Source organism: Astyanax mexicanus, chromosome 2, assembly GCF_023375975.1.
Source record: "Astyanax mexicanus isolate ESR-SI-001 chromosome 2, AstMex3_surface, whole genome shotgun sequence".
In the NCBI taxonomy this organism is placed as follows: Eukaryota; Metazoa; Chordata; class Actinopteri; order Characiformes; family Acestrorhamphidae; genus Astyanax; species Astyanax mexicanus.
In genome coordinates, this window is record NC_064409.1 from 58,968,708 (window position 1) to 58,991,436 (window position 22,729).

The following is a 22,729-nucleotide window of genomic DNA, read 5'->3' on the forward strand; positions in this document are numbered from 1 at the left end:
TTGGTACAGTGTTTAGCGGGATGCTATTGGCCACTGTACAATTATTAACCTATTTATGAGCAGATTTATTTATTATTTAATATAAATAAAAATGTGGTTTATCCTTCAGCTTCATCTTAATTATTTTTCTTCTTCTTCTTCTTCTTCTTCTTCTTCTTCTTTTTATTATTATTATTATTATTATTATTATTATTATTATTATTACACTGCTCTTTTCCTGTATGTATGTGTGTGTGTTTATTTAGTCCCTCTGTTGAGGCTCAAAGGGTGTTTTTTCTGGCTGTGTAATCGCTCTCTTATCCCCTCCACACAGTAAAGCCGTAATTCAGAAGAAAAACTCACCACATTGTTTATCTGGATAATGTCAATGTATTTTGATATGATTATGAGATAATAAGATATAATGCCGGGCGACAGACTCTGCGCGTGTGTGTGTGTGTGTGTGAGAGAGAGAGAGAGAGAGAGAGAGAGAGAGAGAGAGAGAGAGAGAGAGAGAGAGAGAGAGAGAACAGAGTTGTGTGTTTAAGAAGTGGGAGGGGCTACGGAGAGACTAGAAATGTCAATCACGCGAAGGCTCCTGCTCAATCCTGCGAGGAGGCGATGTGTGTGAGCAGTGTGATGTGTCTGAGGAGTGTGTGGAGTGTACGGAGCTGACCTCAGTCCCCCCACACACACAGCACTAAAGCGCGTCCGCGGCAGGACAGGGCAGGGAGCGCGCGCTGCTCATCGGCCCGTTGGTTTCTCGCGGATTTCTGGAACTCAAAGGAAAAGCGCTGCATCTCCGCACGAGCCTCTCCGGACAGGATACTCCGGACAGGAACATGTCCATCCCGCAGCTTGCCTACAAGTACGGCCGGGCGCTGTACCCCGCCGAGGCCCCCCACGGGCCGCCCGGGGGTCTGTCCGGGGCACTGGCCGCCCTGTACGGAGCGCCCTTCAGCGGCAGCAGCCACGGATACAGCGCCTTCCTGCCTTACTCCGGCGAGCCGGCCGCGCTCGGACACCTGGTGAGTTCACTGCACTGACTTACTTTTAGCAAACATCTTCAGTGGGCTTTAAGAAAGATGAGGGTTATTTCTTATTAATGAAGAACTTGTGTTAAATTATTTTGTCGTGTGGAATTAAACAAGATTCACATTTTCAGGGTAATAAATAAACAAGATTAATTTATTATTTATTATTTAATATTTATTTTATAAATGATTTAGGCTGCATAATTTATTAACCGAGAAAAAAGTAACATAATTAAACAAATTTCTAAGACCTCTCTAACCGTTTTTGACTAAATATCAGATGTATTAATCTATATAAAGTATTTAAATGTACTTAAACGTTTATTCAAATTCTCTGGATTTGTTATTAAAATTCGTTACTTTTAATATTACACGTTTAACCATTAATTAGTTATCCACAACCAACAACAAGAAATGTTCACTGAGTTTAAAGTCATATCAGCACTTCAGCACTTGTCCTCATGCCTCTCTTTCTCTTTCTCCACGGAAACTGCAGGCCTCTCCATACGAGCTGAAGGACAGTCCAGGCATCCAGCACCCAGGCTTCCCGCACGCCCACGCGCCCTTCTTCCCCTACGGCCACTACCAGCTCGGCGACCCCTCACGGCCCAAGAACGCGACCCGCGAGAGCACGAGCACCCTGAAGGCCTGGCTGAGCGAGCACAGGAAAAACCCGTATCCCACCAAAGGCGAGAAGATCATGCTGGCCATCATTACCAAGATGACCCTCACACAGGTCTCCACCTGGTTCGCCAACGCCCGCAGGAGACTGAAGAAGGAGAACAAGATGACCTGGGCTCCAAAGACCAGGACAGACGAAGATGGGAACGTGTTCGCGAGCGACAACGAGGAGGGCGAGGAGGAGGACAAGAGGGACGATGACGACGACGAGGAGGAGATCGATCTGGAGAATATCGACACCGAAAACATTGAGAGCAAGGACGAGCACCCCGATTACCGGGGCGACCTTAAACCGGACTCCAGAGGGGCAGACAGGAGCGACTCGGAGGAGTTCGAGGACACGCAGGGGCATGAGAAAAGTTTCATAAAGAGCGTGATAAAGGAGAGCAGGGACAGTACAGCACAGGGGACACGGGACGACCACAGCAAAGGACCAGCAGCCGAACCTTTGGGCAATCTGAGTCCACCGCAAAAGCCCAAAATCTGGTCGTTGGCTGAAACCGCGACTACACCGGACAACCCGAAAAAGTCCCCGCCGCTGCTGAACAGGAGCCACGGGCCACTGCAGAGCTCGGTGGGGAACCTCCACAACTGGACTAAAATGGCCTTTTCAGCCCAGCACATGTCTTTAAGTAACCATTACCTGGGACTTAAACACGCGGCCAACAGCACAGTCTCAAACCAGCACATGGACAGCAGGACTCACGTCTTATGAGCCGTTTCTAATTGACAATGGACTCTGAATATTATTAATATTATTATTATTTCTTTTTCGTAATGTTTTGATATTCTCCATCTAAATGTAATAATTTTCACACCACAAACACTGCTTTGGTTTTCCGAAATTATATAAAAATACCTATTGATTTTTTAAAAGGAAAAAAAAACCCGACACATTTAATTTGTAATAGACGGATGTTGCCTAGCACTTCCCTTCAGATGAGAGTATAATAGAGTAAAGGTTTATATTGCTAACTTATGAACATTTTCACCAGGTTTATTTATCAGATCACGCTATTGTCTCATTTATCTCTGGACACATTTCTTTTTTTTATTCACGATCTGCATTAGTTCCATTATTTTATTTCTATCTCTATTATTGTTTTTATTTTTGTGTTTGTTGCAGAATAACACACCAAGCCAAAATTAAGCACCGACCCATTCTCTCTGTGTGAGATCTAAAGAGTGCATGTTGCCTTTTTATGAGCACTAATGAGCCTCAATCGCTCTAATCTTGTTTTAGACCTTTACACACACACAAAACACACACACACACACACGGACGTAACTAAATGTGTTTTCGCATTTTCCAGAGCTTTTTTTTTTAAACCGCAGATTGCATTCGGTAATTTACTCCAAATGCAGCGCTTTTAGAAGTGTATTTTGATCGCAATTCGTTCCCTTTAGCACACACAAAAATGCATTAATTTTAGAAAAATTAAAACACCTATATTGACATATATTTTCCCAACATACATCATTTTATACTTGTCATGAAGGCACGTTGTGTTGAACCATTTCATTCGTTGCTTTTCTAACTGGTGTTCACTACGGAATGGAGTAGGTTGTGTTTATTGGTTTTGTAAATGTAAGATGAATTTTACCTACTTGAAAATAATATTGTACAAAACTATATTTTAAATATTAAAAACGAAGACACACTTTTATCCAACTGAATCGAGCTGCTTGTATTTTGGACCTGACCCCAATGTTGTTTACAGATTAATGGTTGATCCATACGTGCTCAATAAAATAATATCCGTTAAACAGAAATAATTTAGATTTAGAATTAGAATCTAGTTTTATTTCTTAATATGTTTTTTTTAATCACGTGCAGTATTTAGGTATGTAAGTATTTTAGTTTAAATGTTATAAATAGTTATTGGGGAAAATACTCTTAAACTAAGATGAGATCTGGAAAGTGGAAGTTGAGGGTAAAGTTTTTTTGGAAAGGTCGGAAAATTGAAAACGGATAGCGAGAGCTTCAGCTTTAGGATTTTTAAATTTAATTAATTTATTTATTTAAATCAAGTGTGTGAGGTAAGCACAGCACCCGAGGTCCCATGTTACGGTGACCCTTCAGTTTTCAAAGCAGCTTTGGGAAAGAAAGTCTCTGTATTTCTCTCCTGGAGGCAGAAGATGTAATTTGCTGAGGAACAGGTGGGGTATTTTACATCAGAGCTCCCTCTACAGGCAGCTTACATATTTACTTATTTTGATAAATAGTGTGGATTTCTCGGGTTTAAACTGGTGTTTAAAAAACACAAAAAACAATATTTTGAATAAATTTAGTAATATATATTTTGGCAAAAACATAGTAATTCATGCACAATTATTTCATTTGTTCAATACCATCAACCTGTTCGGTCTGACTGTATCTATCTAAATATGAAAATAACAAACCTAACGCAGATTGCAGATTTTAATAAATACACTGGTTATTAAATGATTTTTTTTTATTAGAAACATGCTAAAAGACATAAGGCACATTAAACCTTGGGGCTATTGTGCTTGCAGTGCTTTTGCGTGTGTGAGAAAAGCAGAGGACAAAAAGGCAGTGGAAGTGTCACTCTGGTGGACAGGCTGTATAGAGAGGGAGGAGGCGCAGATTTCATGGCCGTTTATGACTGAGGTTTCTGTGGGGTTTGTATTCAGCGCAGCACAAAGGGGAGAAGTCTGGGTTCGGGGACAGGAGGGCAGACAGGGGGCTTTCGCCATTCACTCATCAGCGACTCGAGAATTCCTCTCTCACTCCCACACCCCCTTTCAACAGCAAAGTTACAGGACAATTATGGTAATAGTTCCGCTTCATTAAGGGTAAAGGAGAGGAACTATAGGGGAGAGTTTTAATTCCACTCCACTTTGGCGCGAGGACTCGGTGTTTTGGCTGATGTGAGGCGCTGCTGGCGCACAGTGGAGAGAAACACAGCGATTACAGGTGGCAACCGGAGACTAGTTAGATTTAAAAAAGCATCTATTACAGTTTTCTTGTTCGGATAATTTAAAGGGGTTTAGCTTTAATAAAAAAATAAATAAATATTGGAGTTAAAGATTTTAGTTCCACAAAAAGCCTTTTAGTAGATGGTTCTTTAAAGAAGCATTTCTGTAAATGGGATTTTTGATCTAAGGAACCTAAAGAAAATAATAAAATAAGTTTTGTAGTAACTTTATGGGACAAAATTAGACAAAAACCATAATATTTTAACATATAAAAGCGTTTTTTACTGAATGTTCAGATGATAAAAGTAGAGAGGCTGTAACATACATTAACCCAGCTAACAATTTTTGGTTAGTATTTTTGGTAAGAATAATTTCTGAAGGTTTATTTTTTTTTTGTTCTACAAGCACTTAGTCTGTTGAGTATCTATATGCTCCAGGTTAACATTGGTTAATTTATTTTCAGAATCAAATATGTTTTTATATTTAGAAAATAATGGAAGATTTGTTATCAGTGTAACTCTTGAAAATATCGATTTTTTTGTTTAATCAAAAACTCAAATTTGTTTTAAAAATCATAAAATCATAAAATATTATTAATTAAATCATTGCAATTATGTATCTTTTGTATATCTGTAAATGGGAGATTTTTCAAACATTTCCATAACATTGATGTTTGTCTAACTGAAAATGTTGTCTAAAAATGTTCTAATAACGTATTAATTAAAACCACACTAACACATAATTTCTGTACATCACATTCTAGCCTTCGGAAAAGGTTTTTGAAACACTGCTGAATCTTCTTATAAAAATCTCTGTTAGCTTGGAACCCGCTCTATTACACTTCACCAGCAAAAGATGGGAAAACAGCTTCCCTAGCTGTTCTCAGTGCTGTACATTATTCATTATAGAGGTCCAGAATGTAGACAGAGTGCGTGAACTAATAAGACACAGTTTCTTCGTCACTTGAGAAAATGTGCTGGCAGTCATCTAACACAGTGGTGCCAGTTTCAGCATGGTGGCTGCTGGCCAAACTGAAGTGAGTAAGTAATGCAGTATGGACCTTCCTTTCAGATTCACAGCTGTCTGCGTTCTTCTTTGTGTTTTATAAGCTGCGTTATTTAGAATTTTGCTAGACTTTTAGACGTTAAACTTGTCTGAAATAAAAATATGTAGACAGGGAGTGGTGAGTGATATCTATGTCTGCAATAAGTGGGGCGTCTTTGGGTAGGATTCCTTTCGACTGTCACACAGGGCTCTTTCTGCAGGGACTTTTGAAAGTAGATTTCCATTCATGTGACATGAAGGCATACAGACCCACCTAGAACAAGTCTGCGAACAAATATCCCAGACTCCCCTCCTCATTTCCCTGCGATATTCACAGAGCTCTCTGTGGAAACTCCCATGACCTTGAGAAATGCGTGAGACCTTAGATCACACTCCAATTAAATAATCAAACACTGAAAATAGGACTTCCTCACTGGGCTGCTCCCCATACGACCATGGGAAATCGCATGGCTAATATAATTTTACAGGTGGATACACAGGAAGATTGGGATGTAATTACCAGTATTAAAATGTCGACCTCTAAGAATTCCCAAGAGCCCCGCTCGCCCCCTCTCTTCAGGATGGTCTCAGTAATGTATCACGTCGAGAGAAAATACACAGTTGGTGGACTATGAACTTTGGTAAACATATCTTACACGGATGAGCAGATGATCATTTTCAGAAATAGAGAAAAGTAAACAGTGGATGGGATGTGGGGGTCAAACAGTTAAATCCACATCCAATATAATTAAATATCTTGAAATTGTTTTCTGTCCTTTATATACTTTCATAAGCAAGCTCTCTGTAGTTCACAGCATTTAATCACAGAGTAGCTAAAAGAAGGAACTGCGGCTTGAAGTTCACCTGCTGTATTTGATATCATATAACTACACAAAGTATCACAACAACACAGACAAATAAATAATGCATGAGATTTGGCCTTGTGGTGAACTTGTGTGGATTTCCCAGTCCTATAAACCAGCGTGAGACCTGCTTTAGTTCATTGTCAGGAGAGTGTGGAGCTATAGGTGTAAATTCAGCCACATGCCTTGCTTCAAAACTGGTGCTACGAGGACAACCTGAAGGGAGAAATTCTACTTGAAGCTATTCTGCTTTTAAGAGAGTTCTCTCTCTCTCTCTCCCTCTCTCTCTCTCCTTCTCTCTCTTTCTCTTGGTCCCTCTCTCCATAACACCCTGTCACAGCAAGCTCTCAAACACATGTGTGCATGACCACTGCAGCTGTCCAACACCCTTCACACAGCCCTGCTAAAATAGCACCAGACCAAGCAGGCCTCTAGCCTTGTTGTGTCCCAGTATGCAAGTCCTCTTCTGGCCAGAGAGTGAGGTGCGGCCTGCTGGCTGGAAGGACATGCCTGGCCTTTGTGTTGGCCCTCTCACACACACTCTAATGAAAAACCAACTCAGAAACACGGGGCACTGATGAGCTCAGCTGAAACACACCAATACACACACAAACAGACACACAGACACGTTTGTTTTTATACCTCGTCAGGATATTGGGGTAATACATTCAGTACTGTGCAAAACACAAGTAGGACTGCAGAGTGATAAACAAAAATATATATATTTATAAGAACTGATTGTACAGTTTAGAATTTCTAACTAACCCTATTTTTTTCATTTTATATTAAAATATATACAGGGGTTTTATTTATATTCAAATGTGTTTGTTGGGCAAAACTTGGAAAATTATTGATTTGCATAAAATAGCATTAAAAATGTAAGTTTCCAGATTAATCACATGCATTAACATGCTATCACTGACAGCGTTATAATAAAGGTATATATGTATATATATATATATATATATATATATACATATACATCCATATAGATATTTCTCCAGAGTTATTGCAATGACTATTTTGCACCATAAAAGTGTGTTTTTTACTGTTAATGATTTCTGATCACTGAGCTATGTACATAAATGACAGAAAGCACTACAAACCTTTAGTAAGTAAAAGTACGAAGTACAAAAAAAGATACATTACCAAAACACACACTATGGTGAAAACTTGGTGAAAAGATTATTTAATCAGCTGCTTAAACGTATATATCCTAAAATATTTGATTGCAAGAGGTCTTCAAGCAAGAATATGAAGCAGACTTTTTAATTTTTTTTATATTTTAATTTGCAAGATTAGAGTATTATTTATTTATTAAATCACAGTGGCCATTAAACAGGTTAGAGTACAGCCTCCACACAGTGTTGTTATGAATAAAATAATTGTATTGTACTTTTTTTTATAAAGGTTTAATGTTTCACATCACTTCTTTAGTTATGTAAATACAGCATCGCTTCTGTTCACTTATGCTGGCATAAGGATTAAATCTCACTCTCTTACCCTCACCACATCTTTCTTTCCTTCTTTCTTTCTTTCTTTCTTATCATTGCTGCTTCTGTGAAGCATAAGGTTGGCATGTTACCTTCCCTGGCGCTTTGGTAGCTTTCATTTCCTCCATTCACTGACTGAAGTAAAAGAGGAGAAAGCTGAATTCATTTATACAGAGAGAATAAGATTTAACAATCTGAACTTTAAAGGGGATGTTGTCTTTATTCTTTTTCTTATTTTGTACTGATGTGACTTTTTTTGTAATTCAACCGGGGCTTGAACAGAGTTCAGAAAGGACAATCTATCTAAAAGTTTTTATCTAAAAAGATAAAATTAGAGAAACATATTTGAATATAAATAAAAACCCACTGTGCTGATTTTACATGGATTCCTTTATACTACATTTAAATATCCGTAATTAAAAGTTTCAATGTCTTCAAGAAGAATAAATGGGGTTCATTAGTTTATTAATGGTTTAATCAATCGACAGACCTTTTTTATTTGGAAGCTACAACTCTTTTTCTTCAATTTAGGTTGGAAAGCTGTTTTAACTCAAATAACACAGTATTAAACCCATTATGCATGTTTGTTGTACAGCATCAGTTTTCCATCTGTTTCAGTTAATACTGTCTATGGGTTAAGCTTTTCGAACGATTCACTCACTGATCAATCTGCTGTTGCTTTTGATTTTTCTTTGTATCAGAGATGTGTGGGTTTCTTATATAAAAACTGTCAGTCTTGTTGAAATATTTGTCAATTATTTAGCAAAACAGAAAGACGGTAGGTTGTGCCCTGCTCTCCCTATTTTATAGATCTCTCAGAGAGCTCTTCTGTTGTGATAAAGTGAAAAGGCATCACAATGAGAAATGCTTGACCTCCTCTGATACTGACCTGCTTTTACAGAGACTGACAGCTTAAAGCCAAACCACCACACTCTATATACACTATATGGTATTAGGTACAGGGACACCTGCTCATTCAGTGTTTCTTCTGAAATCAAGTGTATTTAAAAAAGAGTTCATTTTGTTTTCGTTGGAATTCTAAAGGTGTAACATTTTACTGCACTTCTTTCACCTATATATAGTTATTTTAGTGCTGTCAATGTTAATGCTTTATCTCAATGTCTTCCCATAAATTACTATTTTTACAAAGCCTGGTAACATATTAGTGGTTTTATTTAGTGAGAGTTCAGAAGGTAGATTACTTTTCATTTATGCTGACATATGGATTAAATCTCAGAACTAACTCTCACTCTCTTACCCTCTCCGCATTCTTCTCTTCATCTTTCTTCTTTCTTTCTTTCTTTCTTTCTTTCTTTCTTTCTTTCTTTCTTTCTTTCTTTCTTTCTTTCTTTCCTTCTTTCTTGTTCTTTGAGGGTTTGAGGTATCCCAAAAGTATTGAATGGACATCATCATTCCAGAAAACACATTTCCACAGCTCCACAGCTCAACGCTATTTTTTAAACCAGTCCATATTTAGTCTATACCTAAAAATTAGTAATGGTGCCAATAGGATTCATTTACAGTATCTGCTACAGAGAGTCCTATTTTATTGTCACCACTTCTTTGCATGGATAGACAAGCTGAGTGTATGCATTTGCACATCCGTGGGTGTAACCGAATATAGATGAATGTGGGCATTTAAATAAAACGGTGTCTACACACACATATAGTGAGACATATAATGTGTTTTTAGACCATATCAGTAGATTTTTTATTTTTAAAATACAGATTTCTACATGGTTCTTGGTTTGGCTCTACAACAAATTCACAAAACTGTGGAGCTGTGGAAATCTGTTTTCTGGAATGATGATGCTCCATCCAATACTTTTGAGATGCCTCAAATCTTCAAATTCATTAGAACTCCCTCCCTGAACAGTAGGGACAGATACTCCAACAAAAACAGAATGAACTCTGTCAGCAGAATGCTGTATATTAGATAGAGAGCCCTTAAACTTTCAAAAGGTCTTCACACTAACACAGTTATTATTTTTTTGTTATTTTTTTAAAGAGCTATCAACTGGAAGGTTTTTAGAAAACCAACAGTTGCAACATATTGGAAATAGGATTCTCTTTCTGTTGTACAAATTCACATCGACTAAAGTTTTGCATATTCACAATAAACTCCTGCAATGGTAAGATGATCTTTTTCTTCTCTAATCACTAATTTAATATGTTTTATTAATAATTTTCTAACAGAAGATGAAGGAGAAAGTGTAGATAGTTTGTAGAGCTTGTTTCCCTCATTCATAATTACGGCTACAAATGTAAGACCAAGGGCAGTCTAACAAAAGGTCCGGTCAGGGGGAAAAAGCATGAGAGGTAGCAAGGAGAGGACATGGGAATTCTCTAAAGGCTTTGAAAGTAGTATACAGCCCTTAGGCTATCCTTTCTCCGGCCATATACCTGAAAAAAAAAAAGAAACACCCATCGTAGCCAGAGGACTTTGTGGAATTCGGTCTAAATTAAATATGAGCTTGTTTCAGCAAGTGAATAAAGCAGCGCTTACATTCTTGTATAGTAAAGATAAATAAAAAAACATGTTACTTACATTTTTATGTACGTCTTAATATTTTCCCACCACCTGGGAGCTACATGTATGAGGCAACAACACAGAAGGGTGGGGATATAATTAGAAGCAAAAGTATATGGTGAAAGTATAGAAAGGCTGGAATTTTCAAGACTTTTCAAGACTTTATTGTTGTATAATGTATAATCCAGGGTGCTAAGATATCTTCATATCCTGTTTTACTAATCAGCCTTTGCTTAAAGCTTCAATATTGCCAATCTATTCCTCAAGCCTTGTGGCAAAAACGGAAATGTGAAAGTGAAGCTGAATGGTGGTCAGTTTCAAAAGAAAAAAAGCAACTTCAAAACCATCTTATCAAACAGACTTCTTGCTGAGTTTTGAGAAAGAGAAATCTTTCTTAAAGATCTCATTTTACGAATGGCCGTACTGTTGCCACCCGTGGTAACATAAGGAATCTGCAGGGCTCACTCTTCAGAAAGGAGAAAGCTTCAGCCTGACAGACCAGGCTGTCCAGGTTTCTCACTAGGACGTGTTTTATTTATTTCCTGAGCTCGTGGGCGGATGAGAGGGGGTATTTGTCAGGTGAAAGAGAGGAGAGGCATTGAAGTGTATGAAATATTCACCAAAGAAGTAATGATTCCCCTGGACAAAGCAAAGGGGCACTGAGGAGAGAAAGAGGCACTGAGAACTGGAGGTGGAGAACAAGAGAGGAGGATACAAAGGCTCCCAGCCCTTTTTCCAAGAGAATGGCAGACAAAAGAGCAGAGATGCCAAATAGATTCCTTCAGATGCTGCTTTCACTTTCTCCTGTGGCATCAGAGTACATCAGCCGTTATAAGGCACTCGACAGACGGTAATAAATGTGCTAAAATGCTATTGTAAAAGGCATCTCTGAGGGAGAATCACACAACACTGTCCTACAGGCTTGGGCCACATCCCTGACCGCATTCATATTTATGACTGTTTTTATTATTATTAAGTGCAAATGCATGTCGTCCTATGTTTGAAGAAGAAGAAGAAGAAGAATTTAAAGAAGTAGGAGAATTTGTATCATGCTAAATAAAAGTTATTTTTGCTTCTTTAATGCCAAATTAGAAAACAACATGAACAGTACAGAAAAAAACACAATGTTTTTTACATTTTCTTATACATATAACATACATCCATTCCAAAAATGTAAAAACATTTTTTGTAATGTTGCCATTCTGTCTCACAACCCTTAAAAAAAAAATTTTTGGCACAAAGGATACCAAGTGATGCAGGCTTTAAGGTGTTATTTTGTAACTCTGTATTGCAGCTTGACAGAGGTTTGCCAAAAGAATCTCTTGTACTTGTTGTCAATCTAGCAATTGTAGAGTGATGCAGTGGTTCTTGATGCAGTGCCTTCTGAGGGAGAAGAGGTCACATGCTGTTCAGTTTGAACCCCTGCCCTTTACACACTGACATTTCTACTACTCCAAATATGTACTGTACTTGCTAATGCTAACCCCTTCTAATCTTTTTTTTGAGGAATACCATTTGTAAACATTGAAATTTTAATTGTCATCTTTACACATTTGTTAACAAACTGGAGTTTCTGTGCTCCTCTTCTCGTGGATACTTCTTTTCTACAAATTCATGGTTGTAATCACCTGTTTACATCACCCATTTAAAATCACATCATTGTTTAGATTTGTTTAAGAACTAATTAGTAGTTCCAAATTACCCCCATCCCAACATTTTTTGTTTTGTTTTGGAATGTGTTGCAGACCTGTAATGCAGCAATGGATGTATAGTGTACTGAACAAATTAAATTAAGTTAGTTAAACCAAGATTGAATATTTTGGGCTTGCAGATACTTTAATCAAAGTAAAAGCAGTAAGGTAAATCCATTTGTTTTTAAATAGCATTTTCCACACTGCCACTGTCAGCCTTTAAATTGCTTTAAATTATTGTATATAAGAGGTTAAACGTTTGAGAAGAGAGGAAGGACAAGACTGAAAGAAACATAAATACGTTAAATTAAATAAACAAACCTAAAATACAAAGGCCTCGCATCCTACTAGTTTATTTGCGGAATGTTTGAAATTGATACTTTATTTTCTCTGAAAGAAAATTAAGCTGTGAGTAAAACTATATGTGTATTTTTTTCTTTATGTTGCAGACTGATTATGATTTAATCCCTGCGCTTTTATTAAATACTAACATTTGTATCATTTGTGAGTCAATTTAATCCAATACCTCTTCAGTACCAGTGCTTGTAAACTTCCCTAAGAGATGTGAGTTTAAAGACCCTTCTGAAGACAGAATAAAATCTACAACAAATAACTTTCCAGTAATTATCCACACGATACACGATGCTAATTATCAGCAAATGCACTCGTGTGTTTGTTTAATCTCTTTCTGTATACATTTGAAATAAAAGAGAGAGCATAAACTCCCTCTGGGAGATCATGTTAGCCATATTGAGATTCTGTTCACTACAGAGCTCGACTACAGCTCAGCATGAAAACAATCACCATCTGATTCATTTAGCAGAAAACAAAAGTAGTTCAACACAAAAAGGATGTACTTCCATATGAACGATTTGTTCAAACAGTAATCCTTTCAAAAATACAAAGAACAGGCAACCGAACCTCAACCAACTACATCTCTCTAAAGGCTAATTACTACTTGGATATTTGCAACACTTGGGACAGGTGATATAAAAGTAAAACAACATGTGTGTAGCTCTGAAAACACACATACTGTGCAGTAATCAGGAATTCCGCAAATACACGTTATGCTTTAGTATAATTGATACTTATGTGATACTGGATAATTTTATACTCAACACAGAGCTGCAATGGTCGGAAAACCTGTGAACTTCGCAAAGCACATGGTGGATCATTCACATTTTATTACACAGCCAACGCTCCACCTTAGCCTGCTGAACACACGTGAAAGGAATGTCACCTGACGTTAACCTGGAGAAATCATGGCCTGACACAATTTGAACTAGAGCCGTGGCCAGCCTATAAACCAGGCAGCCCAGTGGAGTCAAAGCAGATGAGCAGCAGCATTTGTCCTCATGTCAAGTGTGTAAAGAGTAAGTGTGTCTTCAGGCAGTTAGCCATAAAAACAATGAAAAAAGTGGTCAATGAACCTACTTATAACAGGTCAACACACAGTTATTTGCCAGAGGTGAAACTGCTATACATCATTCCATAGTGTGCAGAGGTCGTCAACTTTCTGCAATCTTTACAGATCTCCAAACTTCAAGTGTCTTTCAGATTAGCTCAAGAACTAAAGAGTATAGAGAACTTCATTGAATGGGTTTCCATGGCCGAGCCTCACATCACCAAGCGCAATGAAGAAAAAATTAAGAGACCACTTCAGTTTCTGAATCAGTTTCTCTGATTTTGCTATTTATAGGTATATGTTTGAGTAAAATTGACATTATTGTTTTATTCTATAAACTAGGGACAACATTTCTCCCAAATTCCAAATAAAAATATTGTAATTTAGAGCATTTATTTGCAGAACATGAGAAATGGCTGAAATAACAAAAAAGATGCAGAGTTTTAGACCTCAAATAATGCAAAGAAAACAAGTTCATATTCATAAAATATTAAGAGAACAGAAATCAATATTTGTTGGAATAACCCTGGTTTCTTGGTATGTTCTTCTCCGCCAGTCTTACTGCTTTTGGATAACTTTATGCCACTCCTGGTGCAAAAATTCAAGCAGCTCAGCTGGGTTTGATGGCTTGTGATCATCCATCTTCTTCTTGATTATATTCTAGAGTTTTTTTTCCAGAGCTGTATTTACTTGTGTTCAACCTTATTCACAAGATAGGTGTAATCATTCCCAGTTTGTCCCCTAAGGTAACAATTTTATAAAAAAAAATTACATACAGGTTTCTGTGTTTTTTTATTCATCTTGCAAACAAATAACGTAAATTACAAATTATATGAAATAAATAAATTAAATAAATTAATAGGATTTGGATATAACAGTGGCAATATATTCATTGAGGAAGTTTGTGATGAATTTTTATAACCCTTTACCATCTCCTACTTGTGGTCAACTTGTGGCTGTGTATTGATTTCATTGTTAAAATTTTGATTTCATCTCATTGTCATCAAGTCATTCTGCACTAACTACCCCTAAGGAACAACACCAGAGGCAGAAGAAAAACTAAAGCAGCTCCAGAAAGCAGGCCACTGTATGGAGAAATATGACATCAGGACAGATAATGGCTTCCTGTGTGTGGTGTGTGTATGTGTGTGTGTGTGTGTGTGTATACTGACCGTATCTTATACCACATCTGTGACAACATTGATTTTAAACTCCTGTAAGTACAGAGCTAAAAGCCATCTCTGTTTGATGCGAACTTCAATAGCATCTGACAAAGAGGAAAATGGAGGCAAAGAATGAGCTGCACAGACGCAAAGCGACAGGAAATCGTTATGGACATCGGAGGTGTGAATATTTAATGAAAAGGGATTTGCTTGACTTCAGGTGAAACAGAAGGCCACTCTCTAATGTCCCGGTCCAATCACTACAGCAGACTCTGGCTTACTGACCAATCAGACTTCTGCTCTACAAGTTGATACCCACAGGGAGGTATTAACAAATACTGAAGGCAGGAGAGAGAGCTTCAGAGTACAGAGCTCTGGCTGTAGTAGATACCAGGGGTCAGTCTCAGATTTACAGTAATCTTGGAGTCTGTGGCTTGAGTGTCCTTAGCTATGTTAGTGAATGGGGATGTTTATTTCTTATTTTTTAATAATCAACTGGCCTTTAGTGTGTATGAACGTATAATATACAGTATATTGTTGCTGTATTTATAAAATAACAACTTTACAGATGAAGCAACAAAAACTTTATGTTTAATGAAACTCAATGCAAAAAGTATAAAATAAGTCATTTTGAAAAATAAGGTCAGATTTAAACTTTGTCAAAAAGTAAAAAAAAAAACAGCAACAATGGATCAATCAGGATTTGTATCCAAAGTGGCCACATATAAATACATCACATTAAGGGGTGTGAGGTGTTGTGTTTAACGTGAAGACATTAACATGTATGTAAAATTGCTTTGGTGTTCGGCACATTACGAGAGCGTCAATTTATTACACCTCTATTACACAGTTATTATCACACAGTGAACGTGCACATCAATTTGAGGCCCAAATGCAGAGCGTGTCTGAAAGAGTGTGTGATCTGTGACAGCCTGTGATAGGGCTGCTTCCACAGTGCGGCACCGTTTCTAACAGCAGCCTGAAAGCCCTTTGATCCATAATGACTTCGAAACTCCGCAAAGACAAGCAAAACATCTAAATAGGGGAGAAAAAATGTGACAGCGTTAGACGGGCCTGTGCCTGCGAGTCGTCTTCGGGGCTGCCGGTGAGTGATGCTCTGTCACTCACACAAACGACTGCCATCATCGGCGAAGTCCCAGCGAGCCGCATTTCCTTCTTTATCTAATAGAAAGTAATGACACATACAGGCTGCCAGGCCTCTTTGGCAGCAATTGGGCCCTCTGGGGAGACATTTTGCATCTCTTGCCGCAATAAGAATAAACGCATAGGGGAGTCTATTTGGCTGAGTGTGATGGCTAGCGCGTCACTTATCGCGGCTCAATAAATCTCCATGCCTCAGTGAAGAGATGGGAGCGGTTATCGCATCACGGCAGAGCCCACGCCGCGCACGCCCCAATGACTGACGGCTCTGCGCATCACCCCAAATTATTTATCGAGGTGGAAGGAGGGGAGGGGGGGTGATGTGATTTAGCCAGACAAGAAATAAAGGAAATCGAAAAATAAAAGAATTACAGAAATGGGGAAATGAAAGCGAAGAGGAGACGGGAAAACAAATGAACATCTACGAGGAGAAACTGTAGACTTGGTGAAGGAGTAGGGAAATCAGGGCGAAAATTCAACCTGGCAAAAACGCGAGATCTCCATCAAGAATTGGATGTCTGTAACGACGCTCTGAAATTATTATTATTATTCGAAATGAAAGCGAGTTTAATTTTAGCGTAGACTGTTAACGTACCATCGCGAGCTTCAGCGGAAATTAAAAGACTCGCCCAGAAAGACGTTTGCCCCGGTGCCCCGTGAATACGAGGTTAACTTCTAGTCAAATTAAATGATCCGCACTGCCTGCTGCAACAAGGGCCATCTCGACAAAAACGTAATCACAAGTTTCCGCATCGATTTGTTCGTTTAGACATTGTGCTCGTTTTACGCATTTCCAGTATCAAAACAAAGGTTGTCTGCATATCCTGCATATGTATCTCTACGGTGAAAATCCACAGAGTATGTCAATGCCGCAACATGTGAGAAAGCCTATACGGTATAGACATCTGCTTAGCAGGTAGAAATGATGCATACAGGCCCCTGACGCCCCCCCCCCCCTCCCAGGTCCCCCGCACACCAGCCCTCTCATTACGACCAAGCACTGTTCTCCACTGCTGTCACCTCGCCAGCAACATCTCCGAGCTAACACCGTATTCATCCCGACTAGCAGGACAGCACATAGTCTATATTTAGGGGAATGAGGTGTAAATATAATCAGTACTGTCACACACCTCGCTGCATTCGGAGGCTTCAAGGCCCATTGATCATTAGCTGCCTTCAAATACCGCGCAGCATTTAATGTCGGCGGAGGGGAGATAATAAGGCTAACAAAAATGAATAATTGATGTGTTTGCTGTTACACACGAGGGGCGAGCTTTTTCATCGTTATTGTTGACTGTTAGGAGGAATCTGGTACTGTCCGTGTCAGAAGAAGAGGAAAATGCCTGCGCAGTTCATTACGCTCAGAACAAACAACAGAGAGCGGAGTTCAATCCGAGCGGCTCCGCCGGATAAAAGCAAGCTGTCACTTTGTGCTAATGAAATTTTTCCGTTTGTTTGTTTTGTGTTTTTTCTTTTTTTTTCTGGCCAACGACACGCCTCAAATGTCATGTCCACCCGAGCAGCAGCCCCTCATTACGACTGGTAATTAACTCTGTATCTGACAGGACCGCCAGCGCTAACCAAACTGAAGCTAGCGCAGCAGTGCTAGGAGATGCTAATAAATCATTGGATGACAGACACACAACACAATGGGAGGCAGATGTGGGAGGGGGGGCAAAAAGAGAGAGAGGAGAAGTGTTGATGTGAAATGTGGTTATCAGTGAATACAGTAGGGTGCAGGGAGAGAGGATACGGAGATTTCATCTTAATGCTCTCTTATTGGCTGAGATGAGGAGGCTTTCCACACGGTGTGTGTCCAAGGTCTGAAAGAGAGAGAGAGAGAGAGAGAGAGAGAGAGAGAGAGAGAGAGAGAGTGAGACAGAGGTAGAGAGAGAGGAAAAGAGCGAGAGAGAGCAGAAGGGAAAGAGTGAAAGACTAAGAGAGAGAAAGATAGAAAAAGGGAAAATGAGAGTGAGACAGGGATAGAGAGGGAAAGAGTGAAACAAAAGAGAAGGAGATGTAGGGATAGTACAAAAGAAAAGAGTGATTCAGAGAGAGAGAGCAAGGGAGAGAGAACGATGGAGGAACAGAAGATGAGAGTGAGACAGACAGAATAGAGAGAGACAAGAAAGACAGGAAATGCCTTCAGAAAATAGAATAAAGGAGGGACTGAAAGAGAGGAAAAAATACAGATACACAAAAACAGAGAACGACTAGAGAGAAGACTAGCAAAAAACACAGAAAAACAGGAAAAAAAATAACAGGTAAAAAGGATGTAAGAAAAGAGAGAATAAAAAGTAGCCCAGATAAAGAGATAAAAATGAGGGACACAAAGGAAAAGAGAAGAGAAAGATTAAAAAGTGAGAAAAAAGACACTAAAAAAGAAAGACAGAAAGATAAAAAAAGAAGGAAAAAGTGAGAAAAACAGGTAAGGGAGTGAAAAAAAGCAAAAAAGAGGAAGAAAAAGTAAGACACACAAGGTAAAAGCGAGAGAGACGTAAGAAAAAGCAAGAGAGAGAAAGACTGTGGAAGAGAGAGAGAGAGAGAGAGCGGGCGGAAGGGAAAGGAAATTACCTGGTGCCATGACCTCGCTCTAGTTCACAATCTAATGATGAATACTGGACCGCTGCAGCATGGCAGATTACCCCAGTGGGGGCCCATAAGCCTTTGGCTTGATTTATGACATATTTATCCCCCTCTATCTGAGGGATGTCACCTCGATGGAGAGAGAAGGAGCCGGCGAGCAGAAATGACAGGGGGAGAATTATGTGGCCATAATTGTCAATCATCGCTGAATATGAGCTCCAACCCCTTCCGTTTTCATATTGGCGCGGCGATAAAGTTGTCGGCGAGACCATGAGGGCTTCTAATGCCACTCAGAAAGGAATAATATTTACATCATTCTTTTCCTCCATGTGTGCGAGAGAGGGCCGCGCGAACGGTATAAGCCCAGAGGCAAGCCGAGGCCCTGAGCTGTGACATTAGTGTTGAGTATATATCTGCAAATGCTCCATTTTTCATATGTCGCCCTTTTTTTTTTGGAGATGTGTGATTACATTAGACTGAGAATCATCTGTATTGCCTGTCTAGGAGGTAATAAAAACATTAGTCAGTCTGCTGCCTTTAGCCTCGGCCCCACAGGAGCGACAGTAAAACAGAATCATCAAAAGAAGCACGGGTCAGAGAGAGGGAACGCCGCGCTGTTCTGGCCAATATAAGGGCCACCATCTTCACGACTGGGCCCTTTAAATCACGTTTAGGGCCGTTCCAGTGAGCTTTTTTCCTATTCACTCCTAAACAGGACCAGCCCTAAATCTATAAAGAAGCGAAATGAATTTTTAAACCGTTTTAAAAGCAGTCAGTTTAATTGACCTCTCCATGCTCCGCCCACAAAAGCATTCTTTCATAGCAACTGTTGCTGGGCTAAACAAGGTTTACAGAATGTTGGCAAAAATCCCATTCAACCCAACAAGAAACTGTTTCTAGCTTCAAGCCATACTACAACTGGAAATATGATAACATTACCTTAACCTGTAGAAACCCAGACCCAGCTTTTAATACTGATTCACAATAAATTAATAAATAAGTAAAATTAATGAGCTGCTCTTAATATTGTTTCTTATCATAATAAAAAGGTCACATGACATGAACATTTGGTTCAATTAAACTAAAGTTCAATTTAAGTGAAGTTTTCACATATGAAACAACACCAAATTCATAACTTGTATTCATCATTTCTATAAATAGTCAAAACTGATACTAAATAATATAGAACATTTTACCAAAGCATAAGACTTGTTAAATGCATTGGAACAGACTTTTAGATTCAATTTTTATGCCAAAAAAAAACCCCACTTTTTTTTAAATTATCAGATTTTTTTTCTCAATCACTGGCCCAGCACATCAGTATTTTGTAAACAAGGTGTCATGTGCACACTTTCAAAAACCCTCCTGAAACTCAACATATGTCCAGCATATGTCACATTGGAGCTTTAGGAACTGAAGTGAAAAATAAATGGCTGAAAGGAAATTTTCACATATTTTAAAGAGTATTAGACATGTTTTCATGTAATTGTCATGTAATTTTATCATTTTATTTTACTTTTATTTAGAAAACCATCTTAAATTGATTAACATTTATACTCCCTCTCAGCATGCCACAGATTGTGACAAGTTTGTTTCAACATGTTAATAAATGTGCTGAATTTAGAAACAACAGCTTGTTTAAAGTAACATTTCACACATTAAGGCAACAGCAGTGATACCAACCTTGTTTGGTTAGCTTGGTTAGCTAGCTAGCTAAGTAACTCAGCTTGTAGGCTAATGTTGTCCAACTACAATAAAATACAACACAGATAAGATTATGTCTACTTAAAATTACCTAAAATTAAGAAATAAAATGACCATTAGCCCAAAATTAACTACAACTGCAATTATAACTGACACTTCAGTAAAAAGATGTAGACAGAGGTAAACATTGTAGGTTTAGAGTAAGCTAATGCTAAACAACAGCAAGCTAAGATATCTGTTGTCTTTTTACAAAATTACAGATTATTACACTACTTACTTAAAATTACTTAAAATAAATAGGTTGATATGAGTAGCAATTAATGATGTTTTTCATTGAAATAAAATATACTGATTAATTTTATTAGTACTTCTCATATTTCATTCAGATTTACTCACCAACTTGTATCATCTATGACTCTGTGCTGCTGCTTGATGTAAAGCTGTTTAACTGCATCTGTTCTAATGCCTCTTTTTAGGCTGTGAAAACCAATCCACTGGCTGGGTTGTTACTGTGACCGGGTCACTAACTCCACCACTGAGCTACAAAAAAAAAAAAAAAAAAAAATACAAACAGGCTTAACACAGCTTTTGTATATTAATCTTTTTTTCTAGAAACTTTCAGAGTGAACTGAGCTGAACTAGGCTACTGTTATTAATCAATCAAAGGAGGTTGGAAACAATTACAGTCACACACTCCATAAAAAATTCACCTGGTCTATTCTTATAACACTTATGACACCTACACAAAAGAAATACAAACAAATTACACTAATATACTCAAAATCCCGCCCAACAATTTGCACCCTTCAGTTCCTCGCTAGATTAAATTCTTGTGTGAGTGGATCATGGATAGATCCATTATTTCTCATGAACTATAAAAGAGACTGGACTTATAGTTTAAATACTGTCATACTGAGGTACTATCGATTGTGCGAAGAGATTCAGAGTGGAGACTTCGAACCGTTTAGACTCATCACCTGAGTGAAGGTTAGAGTGAAAGAAGAATTCCAGACTGGAAATTATCCCCATTACTCGGTGCACTCGAGTGGAAACCTCATTAAACTATGTATAATCCTCTTAATCAAAACCATCGCCCAAAAAAAGCAGCCCAAAACTGAAAGCCCTTATCAACACATCTCTCAACTCTCACTGTTTCTTTTCTCATTTAATCACAAATAAGGTACGGGATTCATTTCCACACAAAGAAACCAATATGCTCACTCAAACGTTTCCAAGAAAGAATGAGAAAAAAAATACATGCCATTCGCAGACTAATATTACTGGCACTTTTTTTTTTAATGCCAGAGGTACCAAATTGGGTTATTTGAGGTGATGACATCCAAAAGAACCACTTTTTATTTACTAGAACCTTATGGAAATGAGATGTGTGAGTGTGAGGAACACTTAGTTTATTTTCTAAGAGAGTAAACAAAATGAAGCTGTTTTCAGCGTCTGTGTATTTTTAAATCAGACTATTTTGGCTGCGCCGGCCTGCTTATAGGTACTGCATTTTCGCAACTTGTCACCAGGCGAGTGCAAATTGTATTAATACAGCTGCACACATGCGTCCGCATATACATACACTACAGTGTAGCTGCCCACTGCCGCCGTGCAGTTTGACAGACTGTATGGATAATTAAAGCAATAGGCGTGCAGATGCAGAGGGCCGCAGAGTTTGTACCGTGACACATGGTGCGAGCACACAAATAACCAGGCATCTGCCTACTGCTTCTAAGTGCCTTTCTTACTGCAGCGCTTTTCATTTTTTACACCTGACAGCACAGCGATCAGAGCTCGTCAGTGGCAGCTGGTTGAGAGAGAGAGAGGGAGAGGGGGAGAAAGAGAGAGAGAGAAAACGAGCGAGCGAGGAAGCGAAGGGCTTCAGAGGTAGAGGGCTGCATGCGCCTTTCAGTAATTGAGGGGAGATTACACGGTCTTTCAACCATGTAGTTGGTCATCACAACCCATTAACCATTTATATTAGATGCTGCTCCACAGTGTCAACAATCGTTTAGAGGACAGATGAGGTTCAATAGCAGAAAGGGCCACTTTTGTAATTGCAAGATCACTGATTTGTTTGGATTTGTTAATAATTCGACAGGATTTACACCACAATATCTGAGAGATAACGCATCTGGAGCCGCTGTAGCACTCGAGAGGTAACACGTCTCAGATAAGCTGTATTACTTTAAAAGATGTTTTCGGCCCTCTTAAATGCTGGTTGTATTTAGTTTTTTTGTTTTTTTTGTGCCTTGAACCCGTATCTGTAGTCATACCTGACTCTGTCTATAACACTCAATTGAAATGCTTATATATCCACTAATCTAATGCGTGAAGAACATTACCTTGGAGTACAGCAGTTTAGCAAGCACTCTCACACAACTTAAACACATCAAATATGCGGTGCCATTCGTCTCCTGAAACACACGAAACAAGAATCAATGTAAATCAGTCT

The 22,729-nt window shown here is 38.6% G+C and overlaps 1 protein-coding gene across 1 annotated transcript; it reads left to right on the forward strand.

Moving 5' to 3' along the window:
- Positions 1-575: 575 nt before the first annotated feature.
- Positions 576-3,361, forward strand: irx3b (iroquois homeobox 3b). Its single transcript, XM_007228201.4, has 2 exons — positions 576-1,007; positions 1,510-3,361. Exons 1-2 carry the CDS (start codon positions 822-824, stop codon positions 2,407-2,409), a joined length of 1,086 nt encoding a protein of 361 aa, XP_007228263.1. The 5' UTR covers positions 576-821; the 3' UTR covers positions 2,410-3,361.
- The last annotated feature ends 19,368 nt before the right edge of the window (positions 3,362-22,729 follow it).

What these genes read in the sequence shown, in the direction of transcription:
- irx3b (XM_007228201.4), top strand. Translation starts at nt 822, where the DNA reads ATGTCCATCCCGCAGCTTGCCTACAAGTACGGCCGGGCGCTGTACCCC. An exon ending in CGGCCGCGCTCGGACACCTG is followed by an intron (nt 1,008 to 1,509) that starts GTGAGTTCACTG and finishes CGGAAACTGCAG; the next exon opens with GCCTCTCCATACGAGCTGAA.